The 19,045-nt window shown below is 42.9% G+C and overlaps 1 protein-coding gene across 1 annotated transcript in view; it reads left to right on the top strand.

Moving 5' to 3' along the window:
- BMP7 (bone morphogenetic protein 7) overlaps positions 1-17,101 on the top strand; it is a 132,135-nt gene extending 115,034 nt beyond the window's left edge. Inside the window, exons 4-7 of the mRNA XM_077460572.1 lie at positions 1,291-1,488; positions 5,337-5,413; positions 8,856-8,966; positions 16,109-17,101. Coding sequence (XP_077316698.1) covers positions 1,291-1,488; positions 5,337-5,413; positions 8,856-8,966; positions 16,109-16,258 — 536 coding nt within the window. The 3' untranslated portion in view covers positions 16,259-17,101. The remainder of the gene's footprint in view (positions 1-1,290; positions 1,489-5,336; positions 5,414-8,855; positions 8,967-16,108) is intronic.
- Positions 17,102-19,045: the final 1,944 nt, after the last annotated feature.

The raw sequence follows: 19,045 nt of genomic DNA, 5'->3' as shown, positions 1-19,045 counted from the left end.
CCACCATCACCACCACTACTACCATCATCACCACCACCACTACTACCATCAGCACCACTACCATCACTACCACTTCTACTACCATCACCACCATTACTACCACCATCACCACCACCACTACTACCATCACCACCACTACTACCATCACTACCACTTCTACTACCATCACCACCACCACTACTACCATCACCACCACCACTACTACCATCACTACCACTTCTACTACCATCACCACCACTACTACTACCATCACTACTACCACTAAAACCGCAACCACTACTACCATCACCACCACTACCATCACCACTAAAACCACTGTTACCACTACTACCATCATCACCACTACTCCAACTAAATCCACCATTACTACTACCACTAAAACCACTACTGCTACCACTACTACCATCATCACCACCACTACTACTACTGCTTCCACCATTACCTCTACCACCCCTACTGTAATTACCACCACCACAACTACCACTACAACCACTACCACTACTATTATTACCACGTTCACGACTACCACTAAAACCACTACCAAAACTACCATCACCACAATCGCTACTTCCACCACCACCACTACTACCACCAACACTACTACAATTACCACCACTACGACTACCACGTAAATCACTACCACTGCTACTACCAATGCCAGTACTGCTACTACTACCACTAAAACCACTACCATTACTACACCTCCACTTAAACCACAACTACCCCTACTACCACCACCAGTACCACTGCCACCAACAACACGCAAACATTTCCAGTCATTGGAGGCCAGCAGAAACTTTACCCCCCCACTTGTAAGAAGATGATCCCACAATCCTTGTTGCTCAGAAGGACCTCCCACCTTCACCTGCAATCTGCCCGTGATCCTCCTCCCTGCAGTGTTGACGAAAATTCAGCTCCACCTTTCCTCCCTTTCCTCTGGAGAGAATGGGCTGAATGTTTATAAACACTGGCAGTGTTTACACTTGTGATGGCTGTGATTGGCCAACAGCGATCATTCTGATTGGCTCTGTACACTGGAACTGTGATGTGAGTTGACCAATGACAGCTCCCTCACAGCCGTTCATGGGCGCACTGGTTGGCTGTGTGTGTTTTCTGCAGTGCAGATTATAAAAAAAAAACGCTCCAGAACACAGCGTCCAGCTGTCCGCCATTTTTCTACAAACCTCTGTGGAGGAACCCTACCGGAGGAACCCCACCGGAGGAACCCCCGCTATAAAGATCCCTCAGAATGTGTCTGTGCACTGATAACATCTACCATTTATCCCACAGGGCAGAGCATCAACCCCAAGATGGCGGGTCTGATTGGGACGAATGGACCACACAACAAGCAACCCTTCATGGTGGCGTTCTTCAAGGCCACAGAGATCCACCTGCGCAGCATACGGTCCACCGGGGGGAAGCAGCGCAACCAGAACCGATCCAAAGCACCAAAGAACCAGGAGGCCCTCAGAGTGGCCAACATCCCAGGTGGGGAACCACAGCTGTAATAACAGGTCCTCTGTGATGTCTTTCCGGGGGGTCACCTGGGAGTTGGGGGTGTTTGTCCCTCTACCCCGCTCATCTACACCCCTGGAGAAATGTGTCATAGGGAGGGGAAAGGAGGTGACAGTGAGTGATAGCATGAATACCTGACACTGCCCCTAGTGGTCACCTTTATGAGGCTGCACCTTCATCTGGCCATAGACTGGAAACCGTCCCCCTCCCCCAAGAGCCCAGAGGTGTGCGCAACGGAAACGCCCACTTCACTTCAGATTTGTTCGTTAAGTTAATCATTTATATTCCTCATATTCCTTATGTTCCAATCATTTTTCTTCTCAATTCATTTTACATATTAATTCATTTCAAAATTTACATTTCAGAAGATACTATATAAACATTCTAATCTATTCTATTCTTTTCTATTCTGTGCTATTATATTCCGTTATTTTCTGTTCTATTTTGTTTTCTATTCTAGTTTGTTTTATTCCATTATAGTCTATTCTACTCCAGTTTATTATATTCATTTATATTCTATTCTACTCTAGTTTATTATATTCTATTATTTTATTTTCTATTCCATTCTGTTTAATTCTATTCTACTCTGTTCCTTTATGCATTTATGTTTCTTTTTTGTTATATTCTGTTTTTAATTCTTATTCTTTTCTATTCTATATTATTATATTCTTTTATTTTCTGTTCTATTTTTTTCTATTCTATTGTTTTATTCCTTTATTGTCTATTCTACTCCAGTTTATTATATTCCTTTATATTCTATTTTACTTTAGTTTATTATATTCTATTGTTTTTTTACTCTATTCTATTCTTTTACTGTCTACTTTATTCTATTTTATTTTCTATTTTATGCTTTTATTTTAGTTTGTATTCTGATTTATTCTATTCCTTTGTCTATTGTATTTTTTCTCTTCTATTTTATGCTATTCTATTCTGTTTTATTCTATTCTTTTCTATTCTATACTCTTCTACTCCTTTATTTTTTTATTCTATTGCCTTACTTTCTGTTCTATTTTATTTATTCTATTCAATTCCTTTTATATTCAGTTCTACTCTAGTCTGTTATTTTCAATTCTTTTTTTACTCTATTCTAGTCCTTTATTTTCTACTTTATTCTATTTTAATTTATTTTCTATGCTTTTATTTTATTTTCTATTTTGTTTTGTTCTATTTTTTCTGTTCTATTATATTTTTTTATTTTGTATTCTATTTTAGTCTATTCTTTTTTTATTATATTCTTTTTTACTATATTCTAGTCTTTTATTTTCTTCTTTATTCTATTTTATTTTTTTTCTATACTTTTATTTTCTTTTTTGTTTTATTCTATTTTCTGTTCTATTCTGTTCCTTTATTTTCTATTCTATTGTATTTTTAATTTGCATTCTATTTTAGTCTTTTTTTTTTTATTATATTCTTTTCTATTCTTTACTATTATATTCCTTAATTTTCTATTCTGTTTTATGTTCGATTCTATTCTATTTTTTTATTATATACTTTTCTATTCCTTTATTTTTTATTCTATTTCCTTATTTACGATTCTATTTCCTTATTTCCGGTTCTATTCTATTTTTTCTATTCTGTCCAATTCCTTTATATTCCCTTCTATTTTAGTCTGTTATATTCAATTATTTTTTTACTCTATTCTATTCTTTTATTTTCTACTTTATTCTATTTTATTTTATTTTCTATGCTTTTATTTTATTTTTTATTTTGTTTTATTCTATTATGTTCTAATTTTTTCTGTTCTATTCTGTTACTTTAATTTCTATTCTATTGTATTTTTATTTTCTATTCTATTTTAGTATATTTTATTCTTTTCTATCTTATACTAATATATTCCTTGATTTTCTATTCTGTTTTATGTTCTATTCTGTTTTTTTTTCTATTCTATACTATTATATTTCTTTATTTTTTATTCAATTTTTTTATGTTCTTTTCTATTTTTTTTCTTATTGTATTCTGTTCAATTATTTTATATTCTAGTCTGCTCTATTCTGTTTTATATTGATTTCTTTTTTACTCTATTCTATTCTTTTATTTTCTACTTTATTCTATTTTTTTTTCTATTTTGTTTTATTTTATTCTATTTTGTTCTAATTTTTTCTCTTCTATTCTGTTCCTTTATTTTTTATTCTATTTTTTTATTTTATGTTCTGTTCTATTTTTTTCTTATTGTATTCTGTTCAATTCTTTTATATTCTAGTCTACTATATTCTGTTATATTCTATTCTTTTTTACTCTATTCTATTCTTTTAGTTTCTACTTTATTCTATTTTATTTTATTTTCTATTTTGCTCTATTTGTTCTGTTCTATTCTGTTCCTTTATTTTCTATTCTATTGTATTGTTATTTTGTATTCTATTTTAGTCTATTCTTTTTTTATTCTATTCTTTTCTATTATATACTATTATATTCCTTTATTTTCTATTCTGTTTTATGTTCTATTCTGTTTTTTATTCTATTCTTTTCTGTTCTATACTGTTATATTCCTTATTTTTTTTTTTATTCTATTTCTTTGTTTTAGCTTCTATCCACAAGGTTTAGGAGGGTGTCTATGGGAATGTTTGACCATTCTTCCAGAAGAGCATTTGTGAGGTCAGGCACTGATGTTGGATGAGAAGGCCTGGCTCTCAGTCTCAGCTCTAATTCATCCCAAAGATGTTCTATCGGGTTAAGGTCAGGCCAGTCAAGTTTCTCCGCCCCAAACTCGCTCCTCCATCTCTTTATGGACCTTGCTTTGTGCACTGGTGCGCAGTCATGTTGGAACAGGAAGGGGCCGTCCCCAAACTGTTACCATAAAGTTGGGATCATGAAATTGTCCAAAATGTCTTGGTATGCTGACGCCTTAAGAGTTCCCTTCACTGGAACTAAGGGGCCAAACCCAACCCCTGAAAAACAACCCCCACACCATAACCCCCCCCTCCACCAAATTATTTGCACCAGTGCACAAAGCAAGGTCCATAAAGACATGGATGAGCGAGTTTGGCTTGGAGGAACTTGACTGGCCGGTACAGAGTCCTGACCTCAACCCCCAGAGAACACCTTTGGGGTGAATTAGAGCGGAGACTGCAACCCAGGCCTTCTCGTCCAATATATTCCCCCCAGCAACAATAGAACCCCCTGTGCCCCTACAACAATGGAACCCCAGCAACAATAAATCGCCCAGTAACAATAGACCCCCCCCCAAGCAACAATAGATTTGCCCAACAATAGATCTCCCAATTACAATAGATCCCCCCCACAGTAAAGCTTGACCCCCCAGCAACAATAGAACCCCCAGACATGGATGAGCAAGTTTGGGATGGAGGAACTTGACTGGCCTGCACAGAGTCCTGACCTCAACCCGATATAACAGCTTTGGGATGAATTAGGATGAAGAATGCGAGCCAGACCTTCTCATCCAACATCAGTGCCTGACCTCACAAATGCTCTTCTGGAACAATGGTCAAACATTCCCATAGACACCCTCCTAAACCTTGTGGACGGCCTTCCCAGAAGAGTTGAAGCTGTTATAGCTGCAAAGGGCGGAGCCAACTCAATATTGAACCCTCCGGACTAAGACTGGCAGTTCATGTGCGTGTAAAAGCAGGTGTCCCAATACTTTTGGTAATATAGTGTATATACATCAGAACGCCACATAGTAGAGGGAGGGTCTTGTGGGTTCATGCGTGCTGCGAAAGAACATGTTGACAAGCGGGAGGATTTCATCAGTCTTCTGCTGTTCCTTCGTTTGTTAGCATTGATCCTCATGAAGCTGATGATAGGAGGGGGGTGTGGGTGGAATGCCCCTTTAATCAATATCTCCTCCTTTTGTGTCATCCCAGAAAACAGCAGCACAGACCAGAAGCAAGCCTGCAAGAAACACGAACTCTACGTCAGCTTCCGGGACCTGGGATGGCAGGTGAGACCACGCCCCCCCCCCCCGCGCGGCATCACGGCACTCCGTGATTTATGACATTTAGCTACTTCATTTAGGAAAATGTTTTTTGTTTTTTTTTGCATGTTGAAATTTATGCTATTACAGCACTCGCCCCATTTCTGAAGGTGGACATTTTAACTGAGGGCAGCTGAAGCCTACATCCGTTCTGTTCCAGGAATGCAGTTGCTTCTCTGCCCTTCATGCAATTTTAAATCATGCGCACTGGCACCTCTCATGCTTCATTAGCCACTTGGCCCATCTCTGCCTTCCTCCCCCCTCCTCTGCTTTCTTCTGCCCTCCACTGCCCTCTTCTGTCCTCCGCCCTCCCCTGCTCTTCTCTGCCCTCCCCTAACCTCCTCTGTCTTCTCCACTGCCCTCTTCTGTCCTTTGCCCTCCTCTACCCTGCTCAGCTCTCTTCTGTCCTCCTCTGCTCTCCTTTGTGCTCTGCCTTCCTTTTCTGCCCTCCTCTGCTTTCCTCCTCCCCACTCTGCCCTCCTCCTCCCTCCCCTGCCCTTCTCTGCTCTCCTTTGTCCTCTGCCTTCCTCTTCTGCTTTCCTCCTTCCTCCTCTGCCCTCTTCTGTCCTCCTCCACCCATCTCTGATTTCCTCTGCCCTCCTACATAGTTAGTAAGGTTGAATAAAGACACCAGTCCATCCAGTTCAACCTGAGTGAACCACCTCTGCCCTCCTGCTCTCCTCCTCTCTCCCCTGCCATTCTCTGCTCTCCTATGTCCTCTGCCCTCCTCTGTCCTCCGCCATCCCCTGGCCTCCTCAGCTCTCTTCTGTCCTCCTCTGTTCTCTTTTGTCCTCTACTTTCTTCCTTCCTCCTCTGCTTCCCTTTCCAGATGCCTGGTTCTGAAAATGCATGGGGTGAAAGGGGGGTTAGGCTAAGTTGGCTGGTTTCCTCTGCCCTCTTCTGTCCTCTGCCTTCCCCCGCCCTCCTCTGCCCATCTCTGCTTTCTTCTGCCCATCTCTGCTTTCCTCTGCCCATCTCTGCTTTCCTCTGCCCATCTCTGCTTTCCTCTGCCCATCTCTGCTTTCCTCTGCCCATCTCTGCTTTCTTCTGCCCATCTCTGCTTTCTTCTGCCCATCTCTGCTTTCTTCTGCCCATCTCTGCTTTCCTCTGCCCATCTCTGCTTTCTTCTGCCCATCTCTGCTTTCCTCTGCCCATCTCTGCTTTCCTCTGCCCATCTCTGCTTTCCTCTGCCCATCTCTGCTTTCCTCTGCCCATCTCTGCTTTCTTCTGCCCATCTCTGCTTTCTTCTGCCCATCTCTGCTTTCCTCTGCCCTCCCCTGCCCTTCTCTGCCCTATGCTATCCCCTGCCCTCCTCTGCTCCCTTCTGTCCTCTGCTCTCTTCTGTCCTCTGCTCTCTTCTGTCCTCTGCTCCCTTCTGTCCTCTGCTCTCTTCTGTCCTCTGCTCTCTTCTGTCCTCTGCTCCCTTCTGTCCTCTGCTCTCTTCTGTCCTCTGCTCCCTTCTGTCCTCTGCTCCCTTCTGTCCTCCGCTCTCTTCTGTCCTCCGCTCTGTCCTGTCCTCCGCTGCTCTTTTGTCCTCTGCTCTCCCCTGCCCTCCTTTACCCTTCTTTGCTTTCCTCTGCCCTTCTCTGCTGCTCCTCTGTCTTCACCCCTCCTCTGTCCTCTGCTCTTCTCTGCTTTTCCCCTGCCCTCCTCCTTGTTTAACAAGAAATAAACTGCGCTCAGGAAAAAATTAAGGTTATTAAAAAAAGATAATAATAGAATAAAATAAAAAAAGGCTGCAGCATTAAGTGGGATACACACACTGAAATAGATATGGAAAAATTTGGAACGCTGCTTCAGTAGTCCTATTCAATAATAGGAAACAAAGTAAAATGTCAATGTTCATGATGAATAAGTGTTGCTCAAAAAAATAACATTAACATTATACTAATAAAACCACCAACAGAATGTGAAAATAGCAAATAAACGCTTGCAGAAAGCTGAAACTAAAAATAAAAAATTAAAAAATAATAATAAAGTCCAATATGTCCGTGCTTATCGAGTCACCATGGTGAATCCAAACAGAACTGCAGATCAGTGCCCGTCACCAGATTTATGATGCGCTTACCATGATCCTTGTTTCTCTGCCCTTTTCTGCTCTCCCTCTGCCCTCCCCTAGCCTGCTCTGCTCTCCTCTCCTCTGTCCTCCGCCCTCCTTTACTCTCTTCTGACCTCCACCCAAGAGGCCCATGGTAACTCTGGAGGAGCTGCAGAGATCCACAGCTCAGGGGGGAGAATCTGTCCACCGGACAACTATTAGTCGTCTCTCCACAAATCTGCCCTTTATGGAAGAGTGACAAGAAGAAAGACATTGGAGAAAGAAAGTCATAAGAAGTCCTGTTTGCAGTTTGTGAGAAGCCATGTGGGGGAGGGGGCAGCAAACATGTGGAAGAAGGTGATCTGGTCAGATGAGACCAAAATTCAACTTTTATGCCTAAAAGCAAAACGCTATGTGTGGGGGAAACTAACACTGCCCATCCCCCTGAACACACCATCCCCACCGTGAGACATGGTGGTGGCAGCATCATGTGGTGGGGATGGTTTTCTTCAGCAGGGACAGGGAAGCTGGTCAGAGTTGATGGGAAGATGGATGGAGACAAATACAGGACAATCTTAAAAGAAAACCTGTTAGATTCTGCAAAAGACTTGAGACCGGGGCGGAGGTTCACCTTCCAGCAGGACAACGACCCGAAACATCCAGCCAGAGCTACAATAGAATGGTTTACATAAAAGCATATTCATGTGTTAGAATGGACCAGTCACAGTCCAGACCTAAATCCCATTGAGAATCTGTGGCAAGACTTGAAAATTGCTGATCACAGACGCTCTCCATCCAATCTGACAGAACTTGAGATATTTTACAAAGAAGAAGAATGGGCAGAAATGTCCTCTCTAGATGTGCAAAGCTGGTAGAGACATCCCCAAAAAGACTTGTAGAGAAAGGGGGTTCTACAAAGTATTGACTCCGGGGGGCGCCATACAAATGCCCCTCCCCCCACACTTTTCACATATTTATTTGTAAAGAATTTCCAAAACCCTTTATCATTTTCCTTCCACTTCACAATTATGTGACACTTTGTGTTGGTCCATCACATAAAATCCCAATAAAACACATTTACGTTTTTGGTTGTAACGTGACAAAATGTGGAACATTGCAAGGGGTATGAATACTTTTTCAAGGCACTGTAACTTGACGGGGGTTTTACCTCTTCTTTCCCCCATCCTATGGCTTTATGTACACTTTCACCCGCACTCATGGGGGGGACGCTGAGTTTTTGGTAGATTTGAAGGAAATTGTCAGATTTGTGACATTTCTCTCTGTATTTGGTGACGGTGGCCTTCGCCGGGGTTATTAATACTGTTGTGTTTGTTTTTTTTTTGTTTTTTTGTTTTTTTTCTTCCTCCGTAGGATTGGATTATTGCTCCTGAGGGTTACGCTGCTTATTACTGTGAAGGTGAATGCGCTTTCCCACTAAATTCCTACATGAATGCTACAAACCACGCCATCGTTCAGACACTGGTAAGATCATCTGGGCTGCTGCTGGTATGTCCGCATTTCCCCCGCTTCATTACCGGAGATCTTTATTTATTTTGTTTGTTCAGCCCCGGACCATTTTGCTGGTCAAAGACCAGACCACTTTTTGTGATTCGGCACTGCGTCGCTTTAACTGACAATTGCGCCGGTCGTGCGACGTGGCTCCCAAACAAAATTGACGTCCTTTTTTTTCCCACAAATAGAACTTTCTTTTGGTGGTATTTGATCACCTCTGCGGTTTTTTTATTTTTTGCGCTATAAACAAAAATAGAGCGACAATTTTGAAAAAAACGCATTATTTTTTACTTTTTGTTATAATAAATATCCCCCAAAAATATATAAAAAAACATTTTTTCCCTCAGTTTAGGCCGATACGTATTCTTCTACATATTTTTGGTAAAAAAAAATCGCAATAAGCGATTTATTGATTGGTTTGCGCAAAAGTTATAGCGTTTACAAAATAGGGGATAGTTTTATAGCATTTTTATTAATAATTTTTTATTATTTTTTTTTTACTAGTAATGGCGGCGATCAGCGATTTTAATTGTGACTGCGACATTGTGGGGGAACCATCGGACATTTTTGACACTTTTTTTGGATTATTGTCATTTATACAGCAATCAGTGCTATATAAATGCAGTGATTCCTGTGTAAATGACACTGGCAGTGAAAGGGTTAACCAGTGGGTGGCAGTGTAGGGGTTAAGTGTTCCTAGGGGTGTGTTACTAACTGTGGGGGGGTTGGGCTTTCATTTAGTGAACACTGATCTCTGCTCCAATCACATGTAGCAAAGATCAGCGTCACTAGTTGCTAGGCAGAATGGAGAAATGCTGTTTACACGGCATTTCCTCCATTCAGCCGTCCCGTGAGACGATCGCGGGGATGCCCACAGCGATCGAGTCCGCAGGTCCCGCGACCGGACTCACGGGGGTCCCGACCAGCGCGGCGCGCTCCCGATGGCAGGGCGGCATTGAAGATTGGACGTACCTGTACCCCAATATGCCTGCCTGTGCCATTCTGTCGACGTACATCGGCGTGCGCTGGTCGGGAAGTGGTTAAGCAAAGGGTCCTTTGCTGTACAAAGCCATGCATAGTATTGCAGACTACATGGACTTTTATCTGCCAAAAGATTTGTATTTCTGTCTGTCCAGTCCTGAGATTTACACAGCTCTGTCACTTGGCACAGTCCTTTCTGGCAGAAAAGAGGACCTGATTTTTTTTGTATTTTTTTTTTATCTGTTGCAGTTAAGAGACGTACGGTAATTGTTTTCATTTTGGAATCCTACTTACCTAAGTGGGTGCTGCATCTGTCCCCCGTCGGCTCTAAGGCTGAGAACCCCACTGATCTTTTCCTGAGCAGAAAGACTGTCAGTCACCGCTGTCTGCTCTGCCCCCCCCCCCCCCCTCCAGCGCTTACTGGAGCGCTGGGCTGCGGAGGAGCATCCGGCTCAGGCTCTCAGTGGTTCGCCGAGAGGCTGACCCGGGTGCCGGTCCGGGCATGTAGGCAGATCCTGACCCATATGGTCGCAATCTTTCCGGAAAGCCTGGGCCGGCTCTGCGACGTCAGCCGACAGCGGGTTTTAGCTGAAAACGGGTCACAGGAGTGCAGAACCAACTGCACTCTTGTGATCCACAGGAAAAGTACAGCCAAATGAGCTTTCCCCCGTACTTCTCCTTTAATTAACCACTGAAAGGATAAGTTCACCTTTTGGAACATGTTACACCTGTTTTTGGGGTGGAACTTGTAACATGCTCCAGGAACTGCACCTCCCCCCCTCCAAGTGACAGCAGGTGGGGAATCTTCTCCCTGCATCAGCTGTCACAATTTCAAAACAATGAGGCTCCCCACATATGGTCCCAATTTTTCCCGAGCCTGGCCTGGCTCTGCGACGATTTTTTTGGGTGGAACATGTAACATGCTCCAGCATCTGTACCTCTCCCCCCCCCCTCCCCTCCAAGTGACAGCGGGTGGGGGATCTTCTCCCCACACCAGCTGTTACAATTTGAAAACAGCGGAGCTCCCCCACATATGGTCGCAACCTTTGCGGAGCCTTGCCCAGCCCTGTGACGTCAGCCGACAGCAGGCTTTAGCCCGCTGTCTGCTGAAAACGCATCACAGGAGTGCAGAATGAACTGGAGAAATACAGCCAAACGAGCTTTGGCTTTACTTCTCCTTTAAATAACACTGAAAGGTGGAACATGTAACATGCTCCAGCATCTGCACCCCCCCCCCCCTCCAAGTGACAACAGGCGGGGGATCTTCTCCCCGCACCTGCTGTCACAATTTGAAAACAGCCAGGCTCCGCCCACATGGCCACATCATTCATTTACAGTTTCCTGTGAATGATTAGACTACAAAAACCATCATCTATTGCGGCTGACGGCTTTTGGTTCTCGATGAACTACGAGGGCGATGGTGAGCACTCTCGTAGTACATTGATCTTCCTGCTCTCAAATAACTGCCTACCTATAAGGTCGGAGGTACTGGCAGACAGCTATCCCGAGAGTCTGCAGGAGCCGGACATTACATCTGCCATCTGCTGATCGCAGGTGCAATGCTCTGCAGGCTATTAAATGCACATTCATTTTACCTCCAAAAAATTTGCATTTCTTTTTTTGTTTTTTTTTTTGTTTTTTTTTTTTAAAGGTGAACTTATCCTTTTTAAAGGTCTTGTTCTTCCCCCAGTTTGTAACTGGACAGTGAAAGGAGAAGCAGCACATTGATAAGCTCATCCCTCTGTCACTCTGCTCTCTTCTCCTACTGATAGGCACCTTGTGCTGTTTCTACATCTCCCAGGCTGCTGTTCGGGGACTGCGAGAGGCTGATACCTGGTCAAATTCTTGTACTTGCATTTAAAAAAAGAAAAATTTCTATGATTAAAGTGGTTCTAAAGTCAGAAGTTATTTTTTTTTCTTAATGCATTCTATGCAATACGATACAATCTTAATGCATTCTATGCAATATCTTAATCTTAATGCATTCTATGCAATATCTTAATCTTAATGCATTCTATGCAATATCTTAATCTTAATGCATTCTATGCAATAAGATAAAAAAAAAACTATTGTGTGCAGCAGCTCCCCTAAAACTTACCAGACCCCCATCTCGATCCAGCATTGTGAGCGAGAGTCTCGGCTGTCCTGGACTCTCTCTCCCTCATTGGCTGAGACAGCAGCGGGGGCGTCATTGGCTCCTGCTGCTGTCAATCAAAGTCAGTGAGCCAATGAGGAGAGAGAGGAAGCGAGCCCGAGCCTCGGCTCCATGTCTGAATGCACTTGGCAGGAGGGAGGGGCCAGGAGCGCTGGCGAGGGACCCAAGAAGAGGAGGATCTGGGCTGGTCTGTGTAAAACCAACTGCAACAGGGCAGGTAAGTACCAGAAAAAAAAATGGCTTTAGTACTTTAAAGTGTCTTTAAACCCACATCATTAAAAACTATCAATAAATGGTGTATTCCATGCTGTTCATTCTCATCACTCCATCACTATGAGATTTGTTTTCTATATTCTGCAAAAAAAAAATGGTTGATCCTGCTGCTGTCTGTCTCCCCCTTATGTCCATGTCCCCACTGCAGTTAGAGATTAGTAGTGTTGGCAGCTCTGCACATGCTCAGTTTTTAGTGCGTTTCTATGCTGTGCATTTCCTCCCTATCACATCTGAGCAGCCCATGTGACACTAAAGTGACCCATGTGGGCATAGACACAGTGGTAAATTACAGCCCACTCCCTCCCCTCCTCCTCCATGCCCACAAACCAACTAAACACAATGGAGGGTGGAATATTACATGTCGATTATTGGGGGCTTTGCCTCCCTCTTATTCAAAGACATAGCCTGTGACTGGCAGAAATCCGCCCACACCACATTATTTCCACGAAATAATAAAGATTTGATTTTAAATATATATTTGTATGACAATTTAAAACAGTTTATAGGTTTTATTTTTACTTAGTATTCCAAAGGCTTGTTTTGTTTGGTTGTTTGTTTGTTTTTTTTGTATGTTTTTTTAACATGTGACCAGCAGCAGAAGACTAGAAGCTCCTCCTGCTTATGTTTCCCTGCAGACAGGCTGGGAGAGAGCTGGGTCATGTGACAGCTGGATATCGATTGGGAAATTATTAAAATAATTACAGTGCCATCGTCCATATACAATGCACCCGGAAAGTATTCACATCGCTTCACTTTGTCCACGTTTTGTTATGTTACAGCCGTAATATGATTAAATGGATTAAATTCATTATTTTTTGAAAAATTTTACAAACAATCCCCCATAATGACAACGTGAAAGAAGTTTGTTTGAAATCTTTACAAATTTAATAAAAAATAAACATAAAATAAAAATGTACATAAGTATTCACAGCCTTTGACATGACACTCAGAATTGAGCTCAGGTTCCTCCTGTCTCCACTGATCATCCTTGAGATGTTTCTACAACGTGATTGGACTCCACCTGTGGTGAATTCAGTTGATTGGACGTGATTTGGAAAGGCACACACCTGTCTATAGAAGGTCCCACAGGTAACAGTGCATGTCAGAGCACAAACCAAGCCATGAAGTCCAGGGAATTGTCTGTAGACCTCCGAGACAGGATTGTATGGAGGCACAGATCGGGGGAAGGGCACAGAAACATTTCTGTAGCATTGAAGGTCCCAATGAGCACAGAGGCCTCCATCATCTGTAAATGGAAGAAGTTTGGAACCACCAGGACTCTTCCTAGAGCGGGCCGCCCGGCCAAACTGAGAAGGGCCTTAGTCAGGGAGGTGACCAAGAACCCGATGGCCACTCTGACAGAGCTCCGGCATTTCTCTATGGAGAGAGGAGAACCTTCCAGAAGAACAACCATCATATAACAAAGTAGAGGCTACTCTGAGAATGTCCTTGAGTGGTCCAGCCAGAGCCCGGACTTGAACCCGATTTAACATCTCTGGAGAGATCTGAAAATGGCCGTGCACCGACACTCCCCATCCAACCTGATGGAGCTTGAGAGGTTCCTGCAAAGAAGAATGGGAGAAACTGCCCAAAAATAGGTGTGCCGAGCTTGTAGCATCATACATCATACTCCTCATACATCATACTCACCATACATCATACTCACCATACATCATACTCACCATACATCATACTCATCATACATCATACTCATCATACATCATACTCATCATACATCATACTCATCATACATCATACTCACCATACATCATACTCATCATACATCATACTCCTCATACTCATCATACATCATACTCATCATACATCATACTCATCATACATCATACTCACCATACATCATACTCACCATACATCATACTCATCATACATCATACTCATCATACATCATACTCATCATACATCATACTCACCATACATCATACTCATCATACATCATACTCCTCATACTCATCATACATCATACTCATCATACTCATCATACATCATACTCACCATACATCATACTCACCATACATCATACTCACCATACATCATACTCATCATACATCATACTCATCATACATCATACTCATCATACATCATACTCACCATACATCATACTCACCATACATCATACTCACCATACATCATACTCACCATACATCATACTCATCATACATCATACTCATCATACATCATACTCACCATACATCATACTCACCATACATCATACTCACCATACATCATACTCACCATACATCATACTCACCATACATCATACTCACCATACATCATACTCCTCATACTCATCATACATCATACTCATCATACATCATACTCATCATACATCATACTCACCATACATCATACTCACCATACATCATACTCACCATACATCATACTCACCATACATCATACTCACCATACATCATACTCATCATACATCATACTCACCAAGACTGGAGGATGTAATTGGTGCCAAAGAGGCTTCACCAAAGTATTGAGCAAAGTCTGTGATACTTATGTACATGGGAGGAGCCTGTGATACTTATGTACATGGGAGGAGCCTGTGATACTTATGTACATGGGAGGAGCCTGTGATACTTATGTACATGGGAGGAGCCTGTGATACTTATGTACATGGGAGGAGCCTGTGATACTTATGTACATGGGAGGAGCCTGTGATACTTGTATACATGGGAGGAGCTTGTGATACTTATGTGCATGGGAGGAGCCTGTGATACTTATGTGCATGGGAGGAGCCTGTGATACTTATGTACATGGGAGGAGCCTGTGATACTTATGTACATGGGAGGAGCCTGTGATACTAATGTACATGGGAGGAGTCTGTGATACTTATATACATGGGAGGAGCCTGCGATACTTATGTACATGGGAGGAGCCTGCGATACTTATATACATGGGAGGAGTCTGTGATACTTATGTACATGGGAGGAGTCTGTGATACTAATGTACATGGGAGGAGTCTGTGATACTTATGTACATGGGAGGAGCCTGTGATACTTATGTACATGGGAGGAGCCTGTGATACTTATGTACATGGGAGGAGTCTGTGATACTTATGTACATGGGAGGAGTTTGTGATACTTATGTACATGGGAGGAGCCTGTGATACTTATGTACATGGGAGGAGCCTGTGATACTTATGTACATGGGAGGAGTCTGTGATACTAATGTACATGGGAGGAGTCTGTGATACTTATGTACATGGGAGGAGTCTGTGATACTTATGTACATGGGATTTTTGTATTTTTAATTTGCAAATATTTCAAACAAACTTCTTTCACGTTGTCATTATGAGGGATTGTTTGTAGAATTTTGTCTATTATGGAATAAGGCTGTAACAACAAAATTTGGAAAAAGTGAAGCGCTGTGAATACTTTCCGCGTTGTACTGTACAGAAGAAGAAGGGACGATGTAAATGACACGGTGTGCGTGTTTTAGTATCACTTTTTTTTTTTTTTTATTCATTTTAAAAGAAAAGGTACAAAAACAGAGCCAAGCCCTAGTGCGGGTGAAGGCATCAGAGAGGTGAGCTAGGTGAAGTGTCCTAAGCATTCCAGGAACAATAAAGTTGTTTTTAGTCCCAATGGAACACCAGCGTGCAGCTCTCCGATTTGTAGTATGAGGATGCTTACTGAACATTTTTTTAGTGAAACTTTTATTATTTCTCCCTGTTTAGGTTCATTTCATCAACCCGGACACGGTCCCGAAGCCTTGCTGCGCCCCCACTCAGCTCACAGCCATCTCCGTCCTTTACTTCGACGACAGCTCCAACGTCATCCTCAAGAAATACAGGAACATGGTAGTGAGGACCTGCGGATGTCATTAAAAAGCACGCATTCATGGCGCCCATTTTCAAGCCTCAATCACAACCATCACCATTACTTGTGATCAGACGTATACAAGTACTCTGTTTTATTTGCGGTCAGAAGATCAACCTATTGCCATTCCACAACCAAAATGCATTCAACCGCACCCCCTGGCTCCTGATACATACCTAATAACCGGGGGGGGGGGGGGTGACCCCTGCCTACTTGTCTTGCACAGTAGTTCATTGAAGGGCCACAAAGGTAAACTTCACCTGCTTAGAAGACTGGCGTCCCACAACGCGATGGAAGCCGAGTGGCTTTTTTTTTTTTTTTTTCTACTTATCGTCTCTAGATCCTACCGGAATGTTGCTGTTCCCCACCCCCACCTTATTATTCAGTTCTGCTCGGAAAAATGCTCAGCTGACGTAACTGAGGAGAAAATTCAGAACAAAGGATTCTGGGAATCTCAACCAATGAACATAGAGCCACATTTTTTTTTTCCCGTTGTGGTTCACTAGAAATCGGTTTATTGAGATCTGGAAGAAGAGGCCTTCAAAACGTCGCGGGGGGGGGGGGGGGGTGGTACTAAATGGAGTCACTTGGATTATATTTATAACATTGCAGTTGGCCCTCTCAGGCTGTAGATGGTGTTGGTCACCCTTTTGCCTCATCCGATGGTTCGCCGCACCTCGCTGAGGAGTGAAAGATCTAGAGAAAGCACTAGATAATTATTTTTATAAGGTTGATTTTGTTTCTACGTTTTTATTTTATTTTATTTTTTCCTTTGGGTTTTTGTCAAAACTCCCAAAATGTTTTTTGGCAAAATTCTTTGGCGAAATAAATCCGTTTCTTTAATCAAAGAATCTATAACCAAGTTTCTTGTGTCAAAGGATCTATAACCAAAAACAGGTTGTAAGAGGCAAAAAGGGGTTCTAAGGTGGGGGGGGGGGGTTGCGTAGGTAGGTAGACACCCAAAACCAGCTTCTACATCGTCCATTGAGGGACACAGGAATTTAGGAAGTCTGTTATACTGCCATCTACAGGAGGTTGGGATGCTGTCAAACAGATTGTAAAGCCAGCAGTCAGCCCCTGTATAACCCCTCTTTTACCCAGCATGCCTCCGTTTTTTTTCTAGTATCCTAGGAGATTGGATGCCTTTTCTTTAGCTCTGCTGAAAAAGTCCAACTTGGTGGCAATTACCTTGTCCTGATAGGGTTCTTCAAGTAACTTTGTATTCTAGGAGGTCCTGATACCTTGGGTCTGTCAGTGGTACCTTCCTACCTCTCAGCTGATCTTGTTTTAGACATCCAGAATGTTTCTAAATTTTTGTGTGCTTACCGTAAAATTATTTTTTTCTTCTAGTCCATTGAGGGACATGGGTCTCACCAAGTGGTGTATTTTGGTTTTGTGCTGCCTTAGGCAAGACTAAAATTGGGCGCACACCCTCCCACCCCTTCCTGTTTAAGATCCACCCCTTCCTCTTTATGCTCCACCTCTTCTTGGTCAGAGACTGCAGATATAATACCGGAGATGGTTAGAGACTGCAGACAGGATACAGGAGATGGTTAGAGACTGCAGACAGGATACAGGAAATGGTTAGAGACTGCGGACAGGATATAGGAGATGGTTAGAGACTGCAGACAGGATATAGGAGATGGTTAGAGACTGCAGACAGGATACAGGAGATGGTTAGAGACTGCAGACAGGATATAGGAGATGGTTAGAGACTGCGGACAGGATACAGGAGATGGTTAGAGACTGCGGACAGGATATAGGAGATGGTTAGAGACTGCAGACAGAATATAGGAGATGGTTAGAGACTGCGGACAGCATATAGGAGATGGTTAGAGACTGCAGACAGGATATAGGAGATGGTTAGAGACTGCGGACAGGATACAGGAAATGGTTAGAGACTGCAGACAGGATATAGGAGATGGTTAGAGACTGCAGACAGAATATAGGAGATGGTTAGAGACTGCGGACAGGATACAGGAAATGGTTAGAGACTGCAGACAGGATATAGGAGATGGTTAGAGACTGCGGACAGGATACAGGAGATGGTTAGAGACTGCGGACAGGATATAGGAGATGGTTAGAGACTGCGGACAGGATATAGGAGATGGTTAGAGACTGCAGACAGGATATAGGAGATGGTTAGAGACTGCGGACAGGATATAGGAGATGGTTAGAGACTGCGGACAGGATATAGGAGATGGTTAGAGACTGCGGACAGGATATAGGAGATGGTTAGAGACTGCGAACAGGATATAGGAGATGGTTAGAGACTGCGGACAGGATACAGGAGATGGTTAGAGACTGCGGACAGGATATAGGAGATGGTTAGAGACTGCGGACAGGATATAGGAGATGGTTAGAGACTGCGGACAAGATATAGGAGATGGTTAGAGACTGCGGACAGGATATAGGAGATGGTTAGAGACTGCGGACAGGATATAGGAGATGGTTAGAGACTGCGGACAGGATACAGGAGATGGTTAGAGACTGCGGACAGGATACAGGAGATGGTTAGAGACTGCGGACAGGATATAGGAGATGGTTAGAGACTGCGGACAGGATATAGGAGATGGTTAGAGACTGCGGACAGGATATAGGAGATGGTTAGAGACTGCGGACAGGATATAGGAGATGATCAGGGACTGCGGACAGGATATAGGAGATGGTTAGAGACTGTGGACAGGATATAGGAGATGGTTAGAGACTGTGGACAGGATATAGGAGATGGTTAGAGACTGCGGACAGGATATAGGAGATGGTTAGAGACTGCGGACAGGATATAGGAGATGGTT

This window comes from Lithobates pipiens, unplaced genomic scaffold (assembly GCF_037356315.1).
Source record: "Lithobates pipiens isolate NorthernLeopardFrog02 unplaced genomic scaffold, aLitPip1_a1.2 Scaffold_28, whole genome shotgun sequence".
In the NCBI taxonomy this organism is placed as follows: Eukaryota; Metazoa; Chordata; class Amphibia; order Anura; family Ranidae; genus Lithobates; species Lithobates pipiens.
This window is presented reverse-complemented; position numbering and strand designations above follow the sequence as displayed.